A 24,516-nucleotide genomic window follows, 5' to 3' on the forward strand; every position below is an offset into this window, starting at 1 on the left:
GGTTAAGACTGCAATGTGGTCAAACTGGCATGAATTGTATTACAGTGCAAGAGCTGCTCAGCGGTCACTGTTACCTTGTGCAGTAAGCTTTCTTCTCCCTTTGTTCCTCTGGAATAAGCTACTTTGGATGGCAAGTTATCACAGAGGAAGGATATGGTCATGAACAGTTACTGTATAGTAACTTGTATGTTTGCTGAAGACCTTCCCACAGCTATTGTGAGAGCAGCCATATGGCAGAACAACACTGCGTGGGATGACTGGGAAGTGCTGTGTGAAGTCGAGCTGAGCTCAAGTCTGCATGTGTTTTTGTCTGTGATCCACAGCCTTCTCATGAGGGACAATATGCTCCAGGAGACAGCGGGGCTTGTCGGGGGCTTGTGTATGAGATGAGTGTCTGGAGAACGTGCACAGTGGGCAGGAGTCCCATCCCAGTGTCCTCCATGCCTGGAACCAAGCTGGAGGAGATTGAACCTACATCACCCATGGGGCTGCGCTGACCACCATACTAAAGGTATGGATGGAGAAAGGGGAGAGGGATGCTCCCATTTCAAAGGAATACAAGATTTGTGAGGTTAGGAGAGAGGAGGGAAGCCAAAGGTGGAGTGTGACTGTAGCTGTGAAGGGGGACCGTGAGACCAGTCCCACCCCAACATTTTGTGGAAGCTGCCTGTTGCAAGGAGACCTTGTCCATATGCTGTGGCTGGCTGTGTGGAGGGAGCTCCTCAAACGTCTGTCAGATGTGGTCCCTCAGGGGAGGGAGGTGTTTATTGGCCTGGATCTGATTGCAATTTAGGCAGGAGATAGGTGTCCATCTGCTGCAGTGCCACAGTAGGACGGGAGCCTCCTGGAGAACAGAGACGAGGCACGTAGGGAGTCTAGATTGGGCAGCAGCCGAAGGAGGGTTTTGGTGAGCCCGTGTTTTGCAGGTGGCTGTCCATTTCTACCCAAATCCTGAGTGTCTGGCTGGACTGAGAGCCAGGATAGCTTGGCAATTCCCACTGCTGAGCCAGAAGCAATCCAAAAGGAGATGGCCAGATAGTTCCTAACCAACAAATATCAAACTGAATGCAGCTGTAATGTTTTTGTCTTCTCACCTGCCATTGGTGTTTGCTAGCAGGCAAACAGTGACTGTTCACAATGGGCCCAGTAAAAAATTACCCTTTGTGTTCATTTACTTAATGTTTTCAAGGAGTTATAGCTAAATGGAAGTGACCTTCATTCTCGGCTCCCATGCATGGGCTTAGCTCCAACAACTGCAGTCAAGCTATGCAGACTTTCAGCAGCTGCGACTTGGGCCCTGCTTTTAATGTCCCTTACTCAGTGCTCATGCAGTCAGTTTTCCTTGCCGAGATTATATTTGCTTTCCTTCCTAAAGGACTGCTCTAAATATCATACTTTAAAACAATATGTCTTTTTCCCCTGCAGAGAACAATATGATATGCCACTGTTGAATTAATATGTCCATGAAAAGTGAATATAATCTCCCCAGTAGATCCCCTTTCCAAAAGATTTATGATTTAATGAATTTTTTATTTCATACCGGCATGTAGTATTTAGTTGTTTTACACCTAGCAGGACTCTTTCCCATGGAAGCAGGTGAAGGTGGGGAGGGAATCCCATCATCCTAATTCAAACTCCTTTCTTCCCTCTCTGTCCCTGGCGTGCCACTTGTAACCCTTGCTGCTGATGCAAAGTTAGAGTCCAGCTTCCCATAGCATGGCTTCTGTCAAAACCTACCCCTGACACATTAATGTCACCTTGCTAATTTGAGACAGCACTGTGCGGAGAGAAATTTATGGGTAGTGTTTATGTAAAAATCAATGCTTCTGAAAAATCTTCACTGCTGGCTGCTTAGCTGCTCCAGGCAGGATTTCTGGCTCAGGGTCCTATTTTATCTTCCTCATGGTCACACTCTGGCATGCTCTCAAATAAATGGCAATAATGCCTATGACAGCAGATTATGAAGCCGCAAATAACATCCATAGGTAACACCTTTATTTAGAGGAAGGGTAAGATGGAAATGAACTGTGAAGGAGAGAGCTATCATCAATAATTGTTAGCTACATGGGTAATATTCCTAATTAACCACCAATTGATTTCTCCTAAAAGCTCTCATCACCTTGAAAATGGTATATTGATTGCTCTGCCAGCCCTTTCCTCGGTGGATCCTGCTGGGATGCATGCCACAGTGCTTGGCTTTTGGGAAGCTCACTGGGAATGATGACTGCAATTCCCACTAGGACTGACAGAAAGCGTGCTGCCGGGTGGCTGGATGGGAGTGTTAACTTCTCTCCTGCTGCGTCTTTGGGGGAAAAAGGCAAAGAACGGTTAAAATCCTGGGTGGCCCAGTTGATGGAGACCCACGTGAAGTGCTGCGTGCTTTGCATTGTCTCTCTGAATCAGCACTGTTCACCATCACTTGTCAAGAGGTGAATGCTGACGGCAGCATTGCTGGGCTGGATAGTCTGCCTGGAAAACGCATATCTCTACTGCAGGTTTTCACAAGGCTTTCAGCGTGTGGTGCTTCAAACAGTGAATGCTGGAGGCCTGTGACATCCCAAGGAGCTCAGCTTTGGTGCTCTAAAATCTTCCTCTTAAATTTGGTCCTTATTGTTGTGGTGGTGAAGCTGAATATGCATCTTTGGAGATACAGCATAGATGGAAACCAGCCCACGAGGGGCTTTCTGAAAAGAAAAAAGAAAAAAAAAATTCTCAGGAACCTTTAAACTAATGGGTGGGTGGTATGGAGGACAAAGGGAAGTCCTGCACTGTGATTTCTCTTTTATTGCTTGGTTTAGTGCTAGGCTGGGGGAAGCAGGAGCCTTGCCCTAGGATGGGTTGTGGTTGCCCTGGCAGCCTCTGCCCATACATCTTTTCCTTTGCTCTCCAGTTTTAAGAGGTCGACTTCTTTCTGCCACGGTTTCCCTAGCTGTAAAATAGGGTAACATCATGTGTTTGCAAACATGAGCACAGCATCCCAGGGTGTGCTGAGCACCCCACCCAGCATGGCTGCTGTGCCCCTTGGGTTGGCTTTCCCACCCTCCTGAGCCATGGCAGCTCCTTCACTTCGGGGCGCCTCTGGCTCACTTCATCCTTCTGCAGAGGAGGATATTTGGAGCTGCCTATGAGTACGAGTGCCTTTCTCATGTTGCTGCAAGCATGAGTAGTGCCTTTCTGCAGTGCAGCAGCAGGGAGGGTACTTCTCCCTGCTCTCTTCCCTTTAGTTTCCTCATCTTGCATCTCTTCCAAACTGGACAGGGCAGAGCTGGACAGGAGACCAGCCCTGTGACTTTCCTGAGGGCTGCTGGTGGCTGCTGATGGTGCTTTAGGCATGGCTTGGTGTTAAATGACTTGATTGTTTTCTGTTGGTAGGGGAAGTGAAGCTGGGCAGTACCGCAGTCGCTGCCTGCTGGAAATTTGCTGCTTGTTTCCTTTCTGCCTGCGATTTCAGAGGTGACTCCTGATGTAGTCATCTGTTTATTCCTTTTGTTAGTCTGGTGGCTTGTTCCTCCATCTATCATCCAAACGATGCAGTGAGGAACGTGACCGGGAGAGGACAGAGAACTAGCTGTCTTGGTAGAGGGAGGAAATGACTGCTGCATTTTCATCCAGCAGCCCACTGGCGCTGGCTCCCAGGACTGCAGGAAGCTCTTTTTTACCTTTGTACACTTCATGGATCACAGCCTGATTTCCTCCAGGGCTCTCCCTAGCTTTATCGTCTTGATGTGGGTGTTTGCACTACTGGCCAGCGTGTTGTTCTCCGCCTGCTTGTGAGGCTGCTGCTTTTGGACACCCGCTTGGTGATGCTGCTCCTGCATCACTCTTGCTGTGCACAGATCCTCTCTTGTGCAATGGAGAAATGTTTCCCTTTCTCTTTTTTTGATTTGCTGTGCTATTGAAATGCTTCCCCACCCAACACATATATGCACTTTGCCTTACTGGCTTTCTCTCTCACCCCCAAAAAATCTTTCTAGCACTTAAAGCTGCCAACTTGCCTTTTTTTTTTTTTGTTTTCTTTTTTAATTTCTCTGTTGACTTGAGTAGGCAGGGCTGGGTGTTAGCTTCCATCTGCCTCCCAGTTGGAAAGGGAAGCCTTAAGAGAAAATGAGGATGCTTTCAGCCCATATTCCCAATGCCAGCAGGGAGAGGCTGCAGGGACTGTGAGAAGTTCCTGATTTTTCTCTACCTACCACGTTAGTAAAAACTTTTGCTTTTGGAGAAAGAAATAATGTATTGCTGTAGTTCAAGCAGTTAAACAAAATATAAATGCAAACCAATTGGATAAGCAGTTAAAATAATAATCTGGCTTTCAGTGCCGCATTTTGCCTAACACCCTGTGCCTGCTTTTCTTGCTGTACCTATCTCTGCGGGTCAGAGCTCACCCTTAGGTGTGTTTATCTGCAGCGCTGAGCATGGTGGAGCCTCAACCTGACGCAGGGCCCCCCATGGTCTGGGGAAAGCAGAGGCTTGTTGTGGAAGGACCCCAAGAAAAACCCAGCGAGGTGAATCCGCTGCCCTGTGAAGGTGACCGGTCCCTTTCTGGCATGTTGCCATAGACTCCTCCATAGCAGGGTGAAGAGCTGTGGAGCTTTGCTTTCCCCCTTTCCTAAGTATCTGGAGACAACTCATTTTCAATGAGCTATAGATCACCTTGCCTGGATAGCTGCATCTGCAAGGAGTTTCTGGTCAGTGGACTATCTGAGATCACATCTCTTGGGACACCTGTTTGGACTGGCAGCAGACACCAACTAATCATGGCAAGCAGGTAGCATCTCAACCTTCTGCTGATCTTATCTGGGGTGCCCAGCTTCTCCCCAGCTCTGCTTGCTGTGTTTTAGGGAGGCGGTTTCATATCATCCAGGTTTTTTTCAAGACCGAGTTGTTTTGCTTACCGCCCAAGCATTCCATCCCTGAACGCTGAGCAAAATCTGGCTTTCATAACGGAAAGGGAATGGGCTCCGTCTCTCCTGCGTGAGGAACGTGCTTACTGTAAAAAGATAGCTGGAGGGAGGAACCTGGAAAGGGCAGAAAGGGCTCTGCTCTCAGCAAATGCAGGAGAGGGGAGGTTGCCTGCAACTCCTGGACAGCCAGCAGCTTTGCGGTTGCAGATGCTGGCCAGTATTTTTGGAGAGCTGTGGAAGAGATTGTAGTACTTGATGTTATTTTCTGGCACACCAAGTAAGGAAAAACCACTCCGCTTGCTTTTTTGGCTAAGTGACTTTGGAATTCTGCTAGAGTGCCTTTATTTTTTTTTTTTTCCCTAGGATTTTCAGAGCCCGATTTAGCCAAGTGCTCCAGTACATGCTTATTTTTAAACCTACTCCTGTTGTTGTCTGAACTCATCATGCTTCAATCCCACCAACATTCATGGACTTGGGCGAGCACTCAGAATTTAAGTGGATGCTGAAACGCTTTGCTCACCAAGAGCTGTGACGTTTGGAGGACCTCATCCAGGGAGAGTGGGGGGTCAGGGAGGGAGACAAGGTACCTTACATCTCACCCTCTCCATCCATGGGATGGTGAGAGACTCATCCCTCTGTTCTCCTCCTTCCCTGGCATCTAAACACCTAGCAGTGTTGTGAGCATGGTGGTGGATGGGGTGGTCTGCTTGGTGGCCTCTTGTGTTTTTGCTGCAGGGTGGCACTTTGAGCTGGTGGCAACCCAGATCTCGGTGGGGACAGAGGTACCACTAAACGCCCAACAGGTTGGGCCTTTCTCCAGCACATTTCTTTGCCACGTGCTCCCCAGGACACCCCAGTGTGGGGTCAGCTAGGAGATGTTAGAGGTCTCTGGGGATGTGTGGGGCTGAACTGGGAGGCAGCATGGGGTGAGCACCGGGCAAGCTTCAGTGCGTGCTTGGAGCTGCAGGAGGTGCAACATCTGCAGCTTAATCTTCTCTTTGCTGGTAGAAAAGCTGAAGCTAACTGTGCCTTCACTTGCAGGGGTGTAAACTTGATGCATTTGACTCTGCTCCTTGATGGGGGCAGAATTAAGGCATTGTGGGCTGAGAAATGGAGCACAGTTAAAATAGCAATCTCTTTTTTTTTTTTTTTCCTTCAGAATTAAGACTGCCCTGCTGGCAGCTAGGAGTCCTTTTAACCCGCACCCTCGCTCTTTTAAAATGGGTCCCTTCTGCCATAGAATAGAGTATCTTGTTTTGCCGCATCCCTGACTTGCTTTAAGCTCGAGAACTTGCGCTAGGCACTTTAATAGGAAAATGTGTTCTCTTTTTAAGCATGCGTTTGCCAGCAGGTTTTAATGCAAGCTTTTAATTGCCTGTGGCAATAGGATTAAGCATCTTTGGGGAAACAAAATATGTGCTTTCTGGGGGTGTTGAAGCCCTCAGGTTGCAAGTGCTAAAACACCCTGTATCTTCCAAAAAGTGCTGGTTAAAATGCATTAGCTAACCCGTTTTCCCTGGCTGGACAGTGGCTCAGTAAGGACGAGGTGGTTTAGGCTCTCGGAGCTGCACCTGCTGGCATGTGCTTCAGCAGCAGGGTTTGGGCGGGGGGGAGCCAAGCCTCTGCTCTGGGTTATCTGGTGTTTTCGGAGCAGCCGGGTACGTGCGTCAGATCCCTCGGAGCTGTCAGCACCATTGTCAGGCTTCAGCAAGTTGTATCGTGGGGCTGTTGTGTTGGCAGGTAGATTATCATCTAATCCTAGCATCCTCCCTGGGACGGACAGACAGGCCGACCCCCTTCCTCTCTATGGCCGTTTTAATCACCTGCCTTTCCTCTGCTGAGGAGGAGTGCGAAAGAGTGGATTTTCAGTTTTAGTTACCGGGTTTTCTGGCTTCCTGTCACTTTCCCTTGGTGTTAATTTTTCTTGCTCCGGGTGAGGGAGTAGAGGTGAGAATCTGCTGCCTCCCCTCGCCTTGTCTTCTCAGTATTTCCTAGTGGTGGGGGAAAAACTAAATCAAAACAGAAAACAACTAGAAACCTGCTTTTCTTTTAATTCTTTGTCCTCTTCTTTTTTCCTGTTTTCTCTTTTTTCTTTTTTCTCCCCCCTCTTCCCCCCTTCCCCCCTGTTTTCCCTGCCTTTTCCCTCCCTCTTCCCCCCCTTTCTCCCCCCTTCCCTCCTCTTCCCCCCTCTTCCCCCCATTTTATGCCCTTGTTTCCCCCTTCTCCCCCCTTTTTTATTTTTTCCCTCTCCCCCCCTTTTTCCCTCTCCCCCCCTTTTTCCCTCTCCCCCCCCTTTTCCCCTCTCCCCCCCCTTTTCCCCTCTCCCCCCCCTTTTTTCCCCTCTCCCCCCCTTTTTTCCCCTCTCCCCCCCCTTTTTTCCCCTCTCCTCCCCCTTTTCCTCTCTCCCCCCCCCTTTTTTCTCCCCCCCCCCCCTTTTCTCTGTTTTCTTCCTGTCCGGGTGTCAGTCCCCTTTCCTCTCTCTCCAACCAGCGGGTGCCTGACGCTCCCTACACCCCCCCCTCCCGTTACCCTTAACGGAGACCCCAAACGACCCCCACGCCCGCATGCTCACCCCTTCCCCCTCCTGGGGTGCAGCGAGGCGCCCCTTCGCTCCCCGCCCCGGGCCGCCGCCGCCGCCGCCGGCCGCCCCCGAAGCTCCCCCCGCGGGGGCCGGGCCGGGCGGGTCCGGGGCGGGCGGCGGGTCCGGGGCCGCCCCCGAGAGGCGGTCCCCCGCCGCGGATATAAGGCGGCGGCGGCGGCGGCGGCGGCACGCAGCGCTCAGTCGTTCCGGCAGCGCTCGGCGCCCAGGCCGCGGGAGGTAAGGGCGGGGGAAGCGGAGCCTCAGCCCGGCCGGGTTTGGAGGGGCTGCGGGGCGGGGGCGGGGGAGGTGGTGGGCGCCGCGGGTGTCCGTGTACCCCCGGCCCGTGCGGGGTGACAGCCGCGGGAGGATGGAGCAGCGTGGCCGCCGCAGCCGAGCTCCCTCGGCCCGCGCTCTCCGTCGCCCCGCGGCCTCCCTCGGCTGCATCCCACCCCTTCTCGGGATCTCATTTTGGGGGGTCGGGACGGGACGGGAAGGATCCTCTTCTCGCACCCCGCCTGGCTTTCCCGTGGCCGGGTTAGTGGGCTGGCACAACCGCCGTGGGGGACGGAGGTTGGTGGTGTGCGGGGAGGGTCCGAGACTTTGGAGTCACCTGCGTGGGGCCACCGCAGCATCCCATCGCCGGCACCGAGCACCGCTCGCTTCTGGGCTGCTTTCCCCTGCGTGCCTAGGTGTGATCCGGAGCTGCATGGGACACTTGTTTCCCCAAGTATTATTATTATTACTCTTTTTCAACTCATAACTGCAGAATAGAATTTAAATGTGCCGGGCTCAGTTGTGCAAAGCCCCTTGAGGGTGTGGGTGTTCTCCTGCAGTGGCCAAAACAGCCTGGAAGGGGCCATGCTGCCCGCTTCCCCACGCTGGAGAACCAGGCTGGTCCTTTGACACAGGAGGGGTGAAGGTGTGTAGGTGACAACCTGACTAGCTGTCCTGGCTTTTCCTGGCATAGCTCATATCCTTCTCCGCTCGGGAAGGGCAAAGCCCCATTGCCCGCACCCCTGAGCTGCTCAGAGAGAGGCAGGCCTGAGTGCAGGCAGGACCAGGCTGCAAGATGCTCTGGGTGGCAGAGGGGGTGCTGAGAAGTTCCCCAAAGTGTCGAGGTCTTGAACGGTGGCACGCGGTGCTAGGCTGCCCTCCTAGGCAGGGATGCTTGTGCCTGTTTGCTTTTTCACAGCCTGCAATGGGTCCTGGGCAGGAGGTGGGATGGGGAGGGTGCAGTCCTGCAGGCTGTGTCGGCTCCAGGGGCAGCTCTGGCTGTCTGGAGCAGGATTTCAGGTGCATCTCCTTTCCTTCTTGCCATAACTCTAGTGAACTAGCAGGGACTGGCCACAGCACACGTGCCTGCTGGGTGAAGGGGTGATGGCCTGCAAGAGTTTTGCAGTGCAGCGGACACAAAATGCAGTTCCAGCTGCCTTCACAAGTTTTTAGGATATTGTGCTGTCTGCAGAGAGCGCTAAAGTATTTTTTTAGGAGCACAGTGTGGCTTTATTGAGTTTGTCTGGGGGGTTCCCCCCACACCTCCCAGCTAATCTGGGTGGGAATCAGAGCTCGGGTTACAGCAGCTAATCCCAGACTATAGAGAGCCTGGCCTCATAAAGCTGTAATCTCTGAATATAGCCATCCTTCTCAGCAGGGCTTTGAGCCTGGGAGGCCGTATCGGTTTCAGATTTTTATTACTGCGCTGGGGATGCGAAAGCACACAGGCATGCGGGCGGCCCCGGACAGATGGATGCACGTGCATGCAGCAGACCTGCTCTTGGAGTGGAAGCAGGCTGAAATTCGGGCTGAGCATCATCTGTGTTCAATAAGATCCCCAGAGCGGCTGTGAGCCCTCTCCTAGCTGCTGTCCTAGGCTGGTGGCCATGTTGTGTCCCCAGCATTGGTGTGAACCCCAGCTTCAAGGGCTTTCTGCTGCCCTGTTGCTGCCTCTCTGTCGGCATTGGTGATCTGTTGCTCCGCAGCCAGGTCTGAGTTTCTTCCCTGTTAGGGGAAGTGCTGGAGGCTTGGTGGTGGGTGTTCACAGCCCCATCCTGGAGGTTGGCTTGAGCTGGGGTCTTGAGTTGTGGAATGAGCCCGCTCCCCTTGTTGGACCACGTGCCTTCCCAGAAGATGCCCAGGCCTACCTGTGCTACTTCTGTGGGGTGTTATGGGGGTAGCCTGGTGTTCTTTCTGCTCTGCTTGCCTTGCTGTCCACAAATACCAGCAGGACACGGTGGCCTGTGCTACGGGGCTGGGAGTTTTGTGGCTTTTAGGGATTTTGCTTTAGTTGCTGTGGGATTTTGAGATACAGAGATGTGAGGATCGTGCTGCCTCTCCCCACACTTGAGAGGCCTTGAAAAGTGTTTGTGCTGGTGACACAGTGCTAGTGGTGGGACCCTGGATGAGGTCTAACAGGAAGACCCATCCCTCTCTCCTACTTGCAGCCCTGGACTGAAGCAAGCGTCCTGGGAAGCTGTGCCTGGGCAGCGCACATCCCTGCTGCCTGCACCGACCTGGTAGTACAGGCAGCTTGAGGGTGGCCTGGTCTCTGTGGGGGGCAGGATCAGCCCTTCTGCCCTGCATAGACATGGGTTAAATCACCCTCTCCTTTCCTGAGCTGGAGATGGGGGATCATCTGTCCCAGGACAGAAAGCTGCCACTGTCTCGGCTCCCTCTTTAGCCAGCATTTTAGCAAAATCCATGCTTAATTTGGTTTGAATCTCAGCTCTGTCTTTCAGCAGTACAGCAGGATGAAAGCCTGGAACCCTGCATAGGTTTGAAGTGGTATGCTAGATCTCCTTGCAGGGCCAATTTGGGCCCTGTTTGTGGAGAGATTTGATCTTCTCTAGATGTGTGCACGGCCCTCCTCATTGTTAGTGCCACCAGCTTCCCCTCCACTGGGACAATAGTGCCTTGAGTCCTCCCCGATAATCTCCCCCCTTATCTCCCTTCTCTTCCGTAGCCTGCATCCCCGGCAGGTGGGGAGGGTGGGAGGTTTGGGAAGAGCCAATTATGCAGATGGAGGAGCGAGAGGTGCTGTGTCAACCAATGTCCCTTTTCAGGGAGCAGGGGTGAGAAGAGGATGCTCAGGTGGGAGTGTGTCTGAGCTCTTCCCTGTTCACTGTCCCCTCCATGCTCCCATTAAGCCCCACCAAGAGGTCCTACGGTGGGGTCGAGGATATTCAGAGATACAGGTGGCTGTGGGAGTAGTTTCCCCCTGTTGCTCTCTCCAGCTGCTTGCTCATGCTGGTGTTGCCCCCAGGGCTGGGGCAGCATCAGGGGCTACCTCTCACTGCTGGGGCTGGGAGTGTGGGGAAGAAAAAGGTGGCCACCTTTCCAGGATGCTAGAAGTGTCCACGGTGGGGACTGCGGGCAGGCTGGATGACCCATTGCTCTGGCTTAAGTGAAGCTATGGGGGAACGAGATGGCGTCCATCCCTTGGAAACCCAGCTCTCCATCTTTATTTTGGCGTGTCCCAAGCCTGAGCCTGTGGACATGGGGCTCCAAAACGTGCTTGGCTGAAGTGTGGCAGTCATGGGCCAAGGCAGCCGGCTGCTGCCGTGGGTGGTACTGTTGGCCCTGTGGGGTGGGAGGGTCCCAGCAGGGGAGGCAGCATTTTTACGCTGCCCCAGAAGCACAATGGTAATTAGCAACCCGGCTTCAGATTTTGTGTAAGCCATGTGGGTCTGCTGGGGCCCTTCTTTCTGCTGGTGAGGAAGTTAACGAGGAGCCCCTTGCTTTGTCCGCTGCCTGCCGATGGAAGAAGGCACTGAAGAGGCAAGAAAAGTAGATGTAGAAAAGCAAAACGGTGAGGAGGCAGCAGTTGTTGTGGAGCCAGCTGTGATGGGGGAGTGTTTTGTAAATCAAAGTGCTCTCCTAAAAAGAAAACTTAAGCCCAGCAGATCTACTCAGCGGTCAAGCTCCGACTTTTTTTTTCTTTTCTCAAAGCTACATGATAATTGTTAAATGCAGGGGATGCTTTGTAAAATAGAATTCAAGGGAAGGGGGGAGGACAGAGCAGGATTTAAATTTAAAATTGGATGAGGGTACAAAGCCCCTTAGTTCCCCATTTCTGCTTAATGCAGCTGGAGCTGGGCTTGACGAGATGCTGACCACAGCTTGTGGTAAATGTTTTACGGTACCGTGTATCAGCCAGATCAATTCTACTACACTTGAGGGAGTGCAGATAAAATGGCTTAAAGATTCCCCTGCTGAAAGCGATAGTATCATCATTTATGCTGGAGAAGACAGATTTAGTTGCCTGACATTTATTTGGCCATGGTGTACTTTGCGGATTTCACACCCGGGGATGATAGCCAACCTGATGATGTCAGATGTGAGCTGCAAGAAAAAAAAAAAAAAAAAAATCACACAAGAAGACAAAAAGCTAGTGCTGTTCCTCTTTTGTTGACCAGATGAGTTTTGTTATGTTTCTTGTTTTGGTGTTTTACTCCACAGATCTCTTTAATGGAAAGTGCCTTACAAGAATAGGAAATTACTAAACCAGTGTGTCCTGCATGTGCTTTGTGGTACAAAGATGGCAGCAGAAATATCTCTAACTCAGGTCTTTTTTTTTGATCCTATTTTGCCTGTAGGTCACTCGGAACTCCAAAGTGAGCAAACATGAGTGCACTTGACTTGACTTCCATTCTCGATTTTCTGGAAACGGCCAACTTGACAGAGATCAACTGGACGTGCAACAACGGTGACTGCATCACGGTTGATGCGACAACATGCCCTGGCACACTCAACAAAAGCGCCCTGCTATACACCCTGTCCTTCTTCTACATTTTCATCTTTGTCATAGGGCTGGTGGCCAACTCGGTTGTGGTTTGGGTCAACCTCCAAGCCAAAATGACTGGCTATGAAACCCATCTCTACATATTTAATTTGGCCATCGCTGATCTGTGCGTCGTCATCACCCTTCCGGTGTGGGTCGTCTCCCTCGTCCAGCATAACCAGTGGCATATGGGAGAAATCACGTGCAAGATAACTCACCTTATATTTTCTATCAACTTGTACAGCAGCATCTTCTTCCTGGCTTGCATGAGTGTGGACCGCTACCTCTCAGTTGCCTATTTCACCAATTCCAGCAATCGCAAGAAGAAGATAATCCGCCGCTGCATCTGCATCTTAGTGTGGCTTCTTGCCTTCTCTGCATCTCTCCCAGACACCTATTATCTCAAGACGGTCTCTTCCAACAATGAAACCTATTGCCGTCCTGTCTATCCAGAGGAGAGCTTCAAAGAGTGGTTGATTGGAATGGAGCTCATCTCCATCGTGCTGGGCTTTCTTATTCCTTTTCCCATCATTGCTGTCTTTTATTTCCTCCTTGCGAAGACCATCTCCACCTCCAGTGACCAAGAGAGGAAGAGCAATGGGAAGATAATTTTCTCCTATGTTGTCGTGTTTCTTGTCTGCTGGCTGCCCTACCATGTAGCTGTCCTTCTTGACATCTTCTATAGCCTTCATTTCATACCTTTCAGTTGTCAGATGGAGAACTTCTTATATGCTACTCTTCACATCACTCAGTGTTTTTCTCTAGTCCATTGCTGCGTCAACCCCATCCTGTACAGCTTCATTAACCGCAACTACAGATATGAGCTCATGAAAGCCTTTATTTTCAAGTACTCTGCCAAAACTGGTCTCACTAAACTTATTGATGCTTCCAGAGTGTCGGAAGCAGAATACTCTGCGCTGGAGCAGAATGCCAAATGACTGCAACCCCATAAAGAAACCTCCTTGACTCTCTGACCTTTGTTTTTTGCGTGTTGTGGGATTTTTTTTGTTTGTTTGTTTTTTTGTTACTCCCCCTCCCTTTTCCCAGTGCTTGTTATGAACGGGGCATGAATTCCAGCCTACAAAAGAGAAATAGCAAACTGTAATTTAAGAGTAGAATTAGGTGCAAAATGGAAGTGGTACCAAAATTAAGCCTTTTGTTGGTGTGTTTTATTTGATCTTCTCCTAGCCCAGTCTGGACTTCTCAACAACGCTATGCAAATGGAAATGACTTTCTAGCAGACAAAGCCATTATGTACCATAGATAACATGCATTTCCAGGATAAGCTTTTTCTTCCGTGTGTAGATTCCCTCTTGTTTCCTTATATATGTTATATATATAGTGTGTTGTATTTAAAAGCTCAAGACTTTATTTTCTGGCTCTTGGTGTACCTTATACAATTGTATTTGAAAGTTAAATATATTTTTATCATGTATTTGAAGTATATTGCTGATGAGTGTATCCAGAGTGCTGTAGTCCGAGTGTTAGATTGCCATTTGGTTTCAACTATCGTGGGTAAGAGGATGCCGATAAATAGCAGAATGGAAATGATCTCTTAGGTGCATCCTCCCTGGCTGGCACACTGTATTGACCGTAGCTTTATGTGGTGGTCATACCCACATGTCTGGAGCATGAAATGTATGTAGTGTAATACAGTTACCATCATGTTAAAATTAACAGTATTGTAAGAGTTGTTAACTCCTACACCTGTACTTCACAAAGCTGTAACCTTATGCACAGAGTGAATGATCTTGCTTCTGAAGAGTTGTCTCTATTTGTAAGTTATTTTTGTAAAATAAAGATCTGGAGGAAAAAAAAAAGCTATGCCTACCAGTGGTTTGATTTGCTATCCTCCTCAGAAAATAAAAAGCCAGAAAAGAAGAAATCCCAAAGCCACCTTCTCTCCTTTGTTTGGTGCAGGAGCAAACAGGTCAGTCTGTGTTTTCCTGATGTTTGTTGACGGTGGGCAGAAACCATTGAATGGAGGAATATGAGACAGCACTGGCGCGTGGTGAGAGGGGAGGGGGTGGGAGGAGCGGGTTTGTGGAAGGCTGTGCTGTTCAGGAAAGTAAAGCTGATGGATTTATAAGGTGAAAGCTACTGGGAGTGATGAAAGGCTGTGTTTGTAGCTTAGAAATAAACATGTGGAAGGAAAATATGGAAGTATGCAGATAGAGTGGATATTTGGACTAATCTAGGTTCAGTTCTCTATGGTTTTTGCTTGTGATGGAATTTGGGGGTTAGCAGTCCTGACAGCATTAAATCCCTTTTTATCTCTTCTTTGTCATGGTTTGCATTGAATTTGCAATGCAATATTGTCAAAGTGTGGGGCAAGATTCAGCCGCTGCAGGCTGTATGAAGTAGATCTTTAAGCCAGCGAAGCACTTGAATCGTGGTCGTCTTCATCTCAGGACAAGGTAACTAACGTTAAATCAATGATATCTCTCAGCCATCACTGACTTGCTGTTGCTGGTTTGCATGTTTTGCAACTCCAGCACAGTGCTAACTGCTTTGCTGTGAAGGCTATGCTTAAATTCCTATTAAAGCATGCCCTCATCCCTCTGAGATCCCAACAGCCAAACAATTTTGTCATGACTGTATTTTGTTTCTTTCTACGTGTTAGCATAACTGCCTCCTCAAAGGTGATCCTATAAAAATAGATGTTTGCCAGCACTGCAAAGTCTACTGTCCCCTCCTTGTACTTGATGTTTCTAAAAAAACACCAGTCCGTACCCAAATAGAGGAGCTGCTTGCAGAGGAGGTATGCCAGCATAAGTGTCACAACATTGCTACATAAGTATAGCCTTTTGTGCTGATGCTTCTAATAAGAGATGGGTATTTTGAGCTTCCCATAAGCCTTTCTTAAGGTACTGCTGAACTGTAAGGGAAGTGCTCCCTCATGCTGATAGTTAGAATTGGAGATGGTGTGTTACTACTGAGAAATTAATGTTCCTGACTTAGCTGGGCATTGCTTCCCATGCCTCAGCATCCATGGGTGCGTGTCCTTGCCAAGGGTGCTGGGTACGGCTCTGGCATCCCACTCCCATGTGCCTGCAGGGTGTTGCTTAGTTTACAGCAGCGTAACTATTTCAGTTCAGGTTCCATCTCAGGCAGTATGTTGTTTTCATCCAATGCTGTAGCTGGTTTGGAGGTTTCAGTCGGCAGAAGCTCACAATTTTTTTTTTCTATTCCCCCTCCCCCCCCCGCAGTTTGGTACTCACAGCGCGGCATCAGCCCTGGAGATAATCCCGGTTGGTGCTAAGTGTCGGGGAGGTCCTGCAGACCCGGTGCCTAGACCAGACCAATAAAGTCTCCAGACCTCTTCCTTGGGGACGTCAATCGTGGTGGGATGATGCCTTTTCCAAAAGCAGGGTCAGACTGAGAGAGCAGGTAAAGGTCGGGACCGTGACCCTTGCTGTCATCAGCTGTAGCATTGCACGTGTGGGTCCTTTCCAGCTCCTCGGATGGGAAGGCCTGGGCCTGAGCACCCACCTTGTCTCCTTGGCCCCTGAAAAGACAGGTGGAGCTGGGAGGCAGCACTGGGGCTTGGGAAAGGGTGCACGAGGTCTGCTCCAGGGATTGGCGCTACGTGTGTGGAGGTGGGCAGCCCCGAGGTGGCTGTGACTCTAAGAAGGGTGGTAGTGGGCAGGTGGTGGGACATCGGTGGAGGGCAAAGCAGTGCAGAGGGACAGAAGGATAGAGTTTGTTGTTGTTGCATATTTCTCATTAGGACTTGTTTTTGTGTAGAAAATTCTCAAAAAACAAACTCTGGCAGAAACATAATAGGAAAAAACATATGTGTATGTTCTAGGAGGCTTTCCTTGTGGCTTTGTGTGACCCAATACCCCAGCTGGTATTTGCCCTGACACCAAAAAAAGACTCCTTGGAGTCTGATATGAGGGAATTTGCCAGCAGATAACAGGTGAGTGAAAATACATGTCCTCAGGTAGATGTGACCATGACTTATAGTGGTTGATGTGATGGCTGCTGTCACCTTGTTTGGCCAAACATCCTGACCCTGCAGCTGCGGTGTTATGAAGGGTCCCTGCTTCCTCCTGCTGCAGGGCTGTGGTTTTGGGGCAGGACTGGTGGGCTGGCTGCCTGTGCCCAGGGATCTCCCTTGTCCCTCTGACAGCTACAGGTGTACTTAAGGGTTCAGGTCTTGCCTTTGCAAGGAGGTCAAATTCACTATGTTAAGGTTTCAGTGGAAAAATGAGTAAAAATGGAACATAATCCATGCTGGAGCAAGTCCTGCTTCACTCTTGGGCTTTATGGCTGAAAGCATCCCAGCACTGTCAGACTCCACGTGCCTCAGAGGCAGGCACTGAGCAAATAAAAATACATCTGTTCTGTGAGAGAGAAATTATTTTTTTTTTTTTATATATAGAAAGCACAGTCCTGCTTTATTGTTACTTAAACACAGATTTCCTTTTATGAGCCATAAATGACATTCAGGTGTAGCACAGTGACTTTAAATCAGCTCCTCTGGCAACCATCTAGATAATGTATTGTAAGAAATGCCTAACTGGCCTGTTTCTGCTTTGGCTAATTCATCGTTTCAATGCTGCTGACTTTAAATACTAGCCTTTCATGAGTTCACTGAGCATAAAAGCCATTTAAAGTTCCTAAGAAGCAAGAAATAACTCAGCTGTGAGCAATATTTAAGCACGTGGCGGCGGCAGCACTGCCAAAGCCAGCTCTTAATCTGTTTCAGAGAGCTTTTTGATGAGAAGAGTTGGGCTGGTGCTTTGAGAAGTGGGGCTCAGTCCCTGTGTGATGGGGTGTGGGGCTAAGCAGGGCATGATGCAGCGGGGATGGGTTTTGGGGGGAACTGATGTGTACAGGGCCCAGGGTTTGCTTTCAGCCTCCCCTGCTCCATTACGGTGTGTGGCTGAAGAGCATCTTTGCCAGAGTCCGCTCTGATTCACACCCCGGATTTACAGTAGGATAATGTTGCTGATTTAAAGGGAGCTATCCAGGATTTACAGGGCTTTTTATAAGTAGGATCAGGAATTTTAGCCATAATCCTGTGCAAATGTATGGGTGTGAGTGCAGATGTGCGCATCTGCATCACTAATGCAATGTAATACCCGTGTACAGCCATAATGCAAAGACTTAATAATAGCAACACAACAGATAATAACGATGTAAATTTGCTTTTGCAAAAGGACTTGCATTACAGGGTTATAATATGATTCAAACCGGGCTCACAAAGATCCTGTGATGGATAATCCAGCTGTAACCCTAAAGCATGTGGCTGACTCTTCTAACACCCACTGTCAAGAGAAAAATCAGTTGCCTTCCGTTTTGGTAGTTGCTGTTTGAAAAAAATTCACTTTTTTCTTGTAAGTCTTGATCTATTTAGTTTTCAGGGATTATGTGGAATACAGGCAAGGCTTTAGCTAAAGGTCTCTATCCCGGAAATGTTAAAACTTCATAGTACCAAAGAGATACAAACATCTGAGTGATGCTACAAATCCAGGGAGACCACTCAATCCTATGGCTAAAATATTGAGCAGGTTGCTCTTCAGCGCTGGGGCAGGATGCTCTTCAACATTGGAGTGAGAGCATCAGAATATGGCCTTTCTGGTTATTTACTTTACCAAGCAGGTATATATCTTTATAAGAAAGTGCTGGGAAACCAGCTGGACCCTTTGCAGATGCCAGTGGGCTTAGCTCGGATGTGAAGTAAAAAATCAGTGCAACTCAACAGGTCCACTTCAACAGAGGGTCTGGGCCGCTGTACGTCGTACACTTCTTGACCTCATCTGGTTTTAAGCCAACTCTGATGATGGATGTTTTTGCCTCTCACCTCTAGGTTAGGAGGGGAAAAAAACCAAACCCCTATCATGTTTGCTGTCTGTACAGTGCTATTTCCAGACTAAAGAAAAAGAGTTAAGTTACATTTTAACAGAACAGTATCAACAACAGCAAAGGTCAGGAAACTTTTAAGTAAGGTCACCCTATCGATTGCAACAGTGAAAGGACAGACATCAAATACTTCGCCGTGAAAGGCTGAAAAGAAGTAAATTCAGCATGATATATTGAAACCCAAGCCTCTTTCATATGTTGTAGAGCCTCTAACATAGCAGGTTTACTGTTCAAGCTGAGATATGTTGCCTTGCCAACATATATTCTGAGTTACCCAAGCAGATTTAATGTTTTTGCAGTAGTGACTTTTCCCTTTTTTGGGGGATGCTTTTCTTTTTCTTTTCAAAAAATTGTTGCAGAAGATTTCAAACCTACCTAGGAAATGACCTTAATCAATTTAGTTCCACTGATGAGTATGAAAACTCAGATCTTTCCTTTTGCTTTCTCTAAACATTGTCTTGCTTGCATTGAGTAGGGTGACCGAGTCACAGCTTGATAGAAAAGTGCGGTTTTGTTTGTTGTTTTTTTTTTATCCATCCAAGTGGCAGCTCTGTTTTGTCCAGAAGGATTGATGTGACTGACAAGTGTTTTGAATTTCTAAGCTCCAAGGTCTCAAAATGCATGAAAAGCAAATGACACACACACAAAAATGTAAATCTTTGGAAAACAACACCAACTACACACACACAAAAAAACCCCAAATCTGCAAAAGGGTGACAGACGCTGCATTCATTCTTCCCCCCCCCTCCCCTTTTTCTTTTTAATAAGTCAGTGTTTCTGGGCCACCTACAGGCACATTTATGTCTTCTGCAGCAGGGAATTGGGATGCACAATAAGCCAAAGTCACGGTCGTCATGCATCAGGGTGGGTCTATCTGCATCTCAGGGTTATGGCTCCCATCGCCACCAGCTCGCCAGGATCTGTTCCCATCAGCTCCGTATCGATCAGGGTGATGCTGTGGGTCTTAGTCCAATGGGCACGTGACACTTGAATATCCTCATTATTTAGGGCTTGGGTTGCAGGAGAGTGAAACCATCAAGCCGGGCTGTGCAAACACAGCTGGAGGCAGTGCCTGACCCACAGAGCTCACGTCCCAGCCCGGTTGAAGGTGGGTAAAGTGGGCTTTGAGATGGGGGAGCCCTGCTGCTCCCAGCACTTGTCTGGTGTGCATGGGTTGGTGGGGGGTCCCAGCCTGCGACTAAGGCCTCCCCTGGCTGTCCCCAAACAGGGTCTGCTTTGGTTTAGGTCTGTGGGATGCTGCTTCCAGAGAGCAGGTGTGAGAGGGAAGGAAAGTCAGATTTCTGGTCTATGGACCAACGACCTGGCATCTCCCTTCCTCCAGGCACCCCATCACAACCTTGCTGTCACTTGTTGGCCTGGATAATGACTGGGGCAAAGTGGATTTGCTCAGCTCGGGATTATCCACGACAGCCATATGAACCTCCTCTAGAGGGCATTTTAATAATTTTTGCCTCCTTTCATCAAGGCCTGGTAAAATATCTGAGACCACACCACCTGAACGTAGGACGTGACTTCATGAAGCAGCTTGTGAGCCCTCTGTGGCCATGCCACGCTCCCTCCAGGCTCTCTTTTTCCATGTGGCCTTGTTCTAAAACCAGTGCAGGATGAAAGGTATGGGAATCCTGCACTGTGTGGAGGATGCTCAGCTCTGGAAGATGTGGTCCGGAGCTCTTGTCTCTAACCTAGCCAACTTGTTCCAATGACTGGCTTGAATTTCAAGGTTGCCCTGTTGCTTTGGTGGGAGGCGGGGGTGGCAGTTTTGTAAAGAAGAGTGGTGATGGAGAGAAAGTTTTTCTTCTCATTTCCCGTCCCGTCTGGCCCAGTGAATGCGGTGTTTTTGGTTGAGGGGTTTGAAGGAGTGAGGGAGGCAGTCAGTCGGAAACACCGATTCTGCAAGCTCCCAAGAGCCACCGGCTGCTCCTTCCTCTTGGTTCAGCTCGACCGGTTCATCATGGGCTGAGGTGGCTGCTTTAATGGGAAGTTGGCTGGCGGAGGAGAATCTATACCTTCCCTTTGCAGTGAATCAATAAAAAGCTGGAGTGTTTCGGATTCCTCTTTCCAGGAGAGAATAGCCCTCATTGTAAGGCTAGAGAATAAAATAGCAAAGAGAGAGGGAGGCTCTTCCCTGTGCACGCTCCAACTCTCTTGGCTGAGAGGCAGCTTTGCTCTGCACGTCTGGGCCACGTTTGATTTTGGCATTACTTGAGGCTTTCTAAACCTCGCCTGAGAGTTGTGTCTTTCTATGGAGGTGAACGCCAGGCATTGTTTGTTCAATTTAATTATGGGATGAGGGTGATGGAGCGTAGGAGATCTCTGGGAAAGGATGAAAAGTGGGTGTTTAGTGAGAAAAGCATCAGCAGCCCCGATGGCTTGCTATCACGAGCTGTTCTCCAGGCACCATCTCGGCTCTGCCTTTCAGCCTCATCATTCCTTTGCACCTGGTGATCTCTTGGTCCTGCTTCTGCAAAGGATGCTTCAGGATGAAAGCCTGTATTTCAAGTTGGAAGTTCTCCGACAGATGAACATCCTGAGTGTCTGAGAGGGGTGACTGCTTGGCTCAGCCCAGCCCCCTGAAAGTCTGGATGCAAACCTGAAGTGCATTAAACCTTCTCCAGGGAGGGCAGTTTCACACTTGGAAAGCTTTGTGAGGTTTCCAGTGTTTGCTGCTTCCAGTCAGGCTGAAATCCAGAAGTGCAAAGGCCTGTGAAAATGATTAATAAAGAACAAAAACCCAGACCCTGAAACAGGTTCAGCTCTGCAACTCTGAAATTGTAGGCTTGCAGAGGTCTCACTTTTTACTCAGGTAGATTTGCTGTTTTGAAGCTGAAAACCCATTCTTCAAACTGGATTCAACCCTAGGTGCTGTTTGTATAAGGGTTAAGAGCATCTCAAGGTATAAATTGCCAGTGTCCATCAACATCAGTGGGTTATACTCCTTTATGTGGCTGGGAAGTCTGGTCTGGGTGGTTCAGTAGAAGTAAATGGGATTTACTTGCATGGGTGGGTAAGTGCTTCTGTACATCTAGCCTTCTCCCTGCAATTTGCCTTTGTTCTTGATGGCAACCTCTTCTATCTTATGTCAGTGAGAAAGTCCCAGACACCTCTTGGCCTGGATTTCTTTGTATGAGGCTTCTTGATTCCCCTCTGTTCTGCGAGACCAGCAGCTTGTTGCCTGTGGTGTGTGTTGGACCTAGGAGGTGTTTTGGGGGAAGGGGAAGCTGTTTCCCATTTGAGCCATCTGTGTTGCTTGTAAGGAAAGTCTGCCTTACCAAAGGGTAGCACCTCTGGAGATGGTATAGCCTCAGAGATGAATTGTCGTCATGCAGAATATAAAAGGAAGCAAATGCTTGGGATTATGAGTCAAGTTTTGGTGATGATTTAGCATTGGCTGGAAAGCAGCCCTGACTTGAAGGGTCCTTCTCTTTGGCCATGCATCTTCTGATCTGCTTCCATGTGTTGAGTGTTGTTACTCCAATGCAGAGATGGGTCCCGTGAATAATAGGACATTCTGTATATCAGCAGCTCATCGTCTCCATCACGGGATGCCCGCTCCTGAGTTACAGGTGGTACTCCTGTGCTCATGGCTGGTATCCAGGGCAAGGCACCTTGGCCTGGCTGAAGCCAATGGGATGTCATTGACAAATGGGAGCTGATCTCTGCTCAGCTAATCCTGCTTTTTAAGATCAGACCCCAGGGCCTTCGAGGGGTTTCCTGTGACCTCTTGTAATCTTCAGCTGTTCAGAAAGTTGGGGCATCTGGCAAAGGTACAGTGAGCTGTCTTGAGGCCTGTTGTGTGGTTGGCATAATTGAGGTCTCAGTCTGACGTACTAGGGTAGCAGCATTCATTAGTAAGAACAATTATATGGTCATTAATAGAAAAGACTGCTAGCACGTACAGAAATTGGCTTCTTTATACTATTTGTACTATATATATGCTATGCTATATATTTATACTAATATTGAGCTAGTCCTGGGAGTGGAGAACATGGCAACATAGAGCACCAGAAATAATACTTGGGATCTCACAAATCTCTTCTCCTTTCCTCTGGTGAGTGACCAACCACTTCCACTTTACAAGGCATTGGATTATGTCCACGTCGCTTAGGAGCTAAAACTGTTTCAGCTTGCATGGTGATGGAAAAGGGAACTTTCAATGAACTGCAAGTTGTCAGATTTGTGTTACACAAGTAGTACCTTCCTGCAGGGAGTCATCATTAGCCGATTTAATTGCCTTCCCCGCTTCCATTGACAGCTGAAGTTGTGCATTAGAGGAAGACAGCAAAGGAGATACGTTCAAAACAAGACTCTGGGGTAACCCAGCGTCCCATGCCTGTAGGAGAAGAAAGCTGGAGACAACTGATGGGGGAAGAGCAAAGCCATTGACTGTTTCCAGAACCTATGGTTCACAGGTAAGGAGGGTTTTTTTTGCCCTTTGCTGCTGCATGCTGTAAGTTAAGCTGCCATCTTAACCAGGATCGTGTTCAGTTCTGATTTAGAGTCAGCTGAGACGTTGTTTGAACTTTTTTGTAGTGCACAGCTTCTCTGTTTGGTTGCTCTTCTTTGTTTGCAGGGGGTGAAGATGAGAGTGTGGGTTTGGGAGAGCCAAGGAGCCCACATTGAAGTGGTAGGGTTTTGCACCATTCTTAGCAGCAGCATCTGCTTGATAACCATCACTGTATTCGTCAGGATAGACAAAACTCATCCGAGGTGTTCTGCTGGATTGGCTTGACTGTACTCTTTCTCTGCCTCATGTGGTGGCCTTCTCCTCCTCCTGCAAACATGGGGCTGATTCGTGCCCTGCATTTCCATCGGTTCCAGGAGCCTTATCTCTGCCTTGCAGCTGGGAGCAGAGCAAGACTCTTGTCCTATCTCTGGTGCTGCAGGCACAGCTCTGCATGAGCCGGCACCTGAAATCCTAACAGCAGGGCTGTTAGCGAGCACCAAGTTCTCTGCTCATCTTTTCCCTTACCCTTGCAGGTCCATCCCAGTCAAGGGTCATTTCTCTGGGCCCCTTCACAAACACACACAAGCGATGATGCTTTGTAAAAGCTGTTTTGTAGCCATACCGGCGTGGGAACAAGAGTAATGTGTGTTTCAAGCCGGGTCCCTCCCTTGTGCAGTGATGGTCTTGCTGCCTACAGTGGCCCCATAACCAAGGCGAGGTTTGTAGGAAGTAATATCTCTTGTTAGATTAGCTGATAGATTTGGGAAAAAACAGACAAGCCATCCTTCAGGCTAAAAGCATATCTGTTTTTCCGCAGTTGTATCGGTGCTGGTGTTTCCAGTGGTATCTGTGCATCACGTGTAACCAGCTCATAGAGGACATGCACCGTGGTCTCCATGCTATCAAACACTGTGAGACACTGCAGGAGTTATATGCCTGTTATTGGCAGCAACCTGTGATCTGGTAGAGTCCGATTCTTATGCACCTCTGTCTGAAAGCCCCTTGGTAGATGATCCCGGCTTGGATGGGGGCTTCCCATCCATACTCTGTTATTCAGTCACTTACAAACAAGTGAGGTAGAAAGCATCTTCTCTTGGAAGAAAGCATCTCTTCTCGTGGTAGAAAGCATCTCTGGAAGCGCATTCCCCAGTCAGCTCGTGAGAGCACATAGCCCCCTTCTAATCCACGTTTGACAGACTGAACTGGCTTGTTAGGAAACTCCTCCAAGATAATATCATAGCTATTTGAAGTCTCTTTTGTTTTATAGTTTAATCCACTTATTTCCATACACCCCCCCCCCCCCCCCCCGCCCCCGGCTGCAATAGCAGCTAGTTGTTTCTGGGCAAGTCTAATATGGGTTAGTAATATATCATGGGGTAAAATTATAGGTTTTTCTTTAGTGCCAGACATTTGGAAGCATCTGGTTAGATAGAGAAGTACCCAGCATAGATAAATCATGTTTAAAAAGCTTGTAATTTTTTTTTTTTAACTGCTTTTATTTTTTTTATTTTTTGTGTGCTTCCACCTCCTGGGGCATCTCCCCAGCTGGCTGTGGAGGAGTGATTGTCAGTGAAAGCCCAGCCCAGCGGATGCTCTGCTGGAAAGACAAGAAAGTAGTGGAAATGCTCTGAATTCAGTTTTATACCTCATTTACTAGGGATTGCCTTTAAAAGCTGATTCTTCAGCTGAAGTGGGTTTCCTTTTACTCTCTTGGCAAAGGAAATATTTTGCACAGGGCTCTTGTCAGAGCATCTGTTCCCTTCATTTAAAAACTGGCTTTTTAAGCTATGCTTTTAAAGTGTGTAGTATAGCAGTGCTTATATAGTAATTCCCTGCTCCCTTTTATGATAGGATGCTCTCGTCAGCTGCATATACCTTTGTCTGTTGGGATTGGAGTTTTCCAGCTGAGGTGTCTGCCTTG

The 24,516-nt window shown here is 48.8% G+C and overlaps 1 protein-coding gene and 1 long non-coding RNA gene across 2 annotated transcripts; one reads left to right on the forward strand and one right to left on the reverse strand.

Moving 5' to 3' along the window:
* Positions 1–1,980: 1,980 nt before the first annotated feature.
* Positions 1,981–7,590, reverse strand: LOC142031052 (uncharacterized). The gene is made up of 3 exons (XR_012650396.1): positions 7,474–7,590; positions 6,781–6,892; positions 1,981–2,684 (listed from the first exon to the last, which is right to left on the reverse strand). It is a non-coding gene; the product is annotated as an uncharacterized LOC142031052 (long non-coding RNA).
* Positions 7,589–14,079, forward strand: ACKR3 (atypical chemokine receptor 3). Its single transcript, XM_075027855.1, has 2 exons — positions 7,589–7,719; positions 12,075–14,079. Exon 2 carries the CDS (start codon positions 12,103–12,105, stop codon positions 13,195–13,197), a length of 1,095 nt encoding a protein of 364 aa, XP_074883956.1. The 5' UTR covers positions 7,589–7,719; positions 12,075–12,102; the 3' UTR covers positions 13,198–14,079.
* The last annotated feature ends 10,437 nt before the right edge of the window (positions 14,080–24,516 follow it).

Source organism: Buteo buteo, chromosome 5, assembly GCF_964188355.1.
Source record: "Buteo buteo chromosome 5, bButBut1.hap1.1, whole genome shotgun sequence".
Taxonomy (NCBI): Eukaryota; Metazoa; Chordata; class Aves; order Accipitriformes; family Accipitridae; genus Buteo; species Buteo buteo.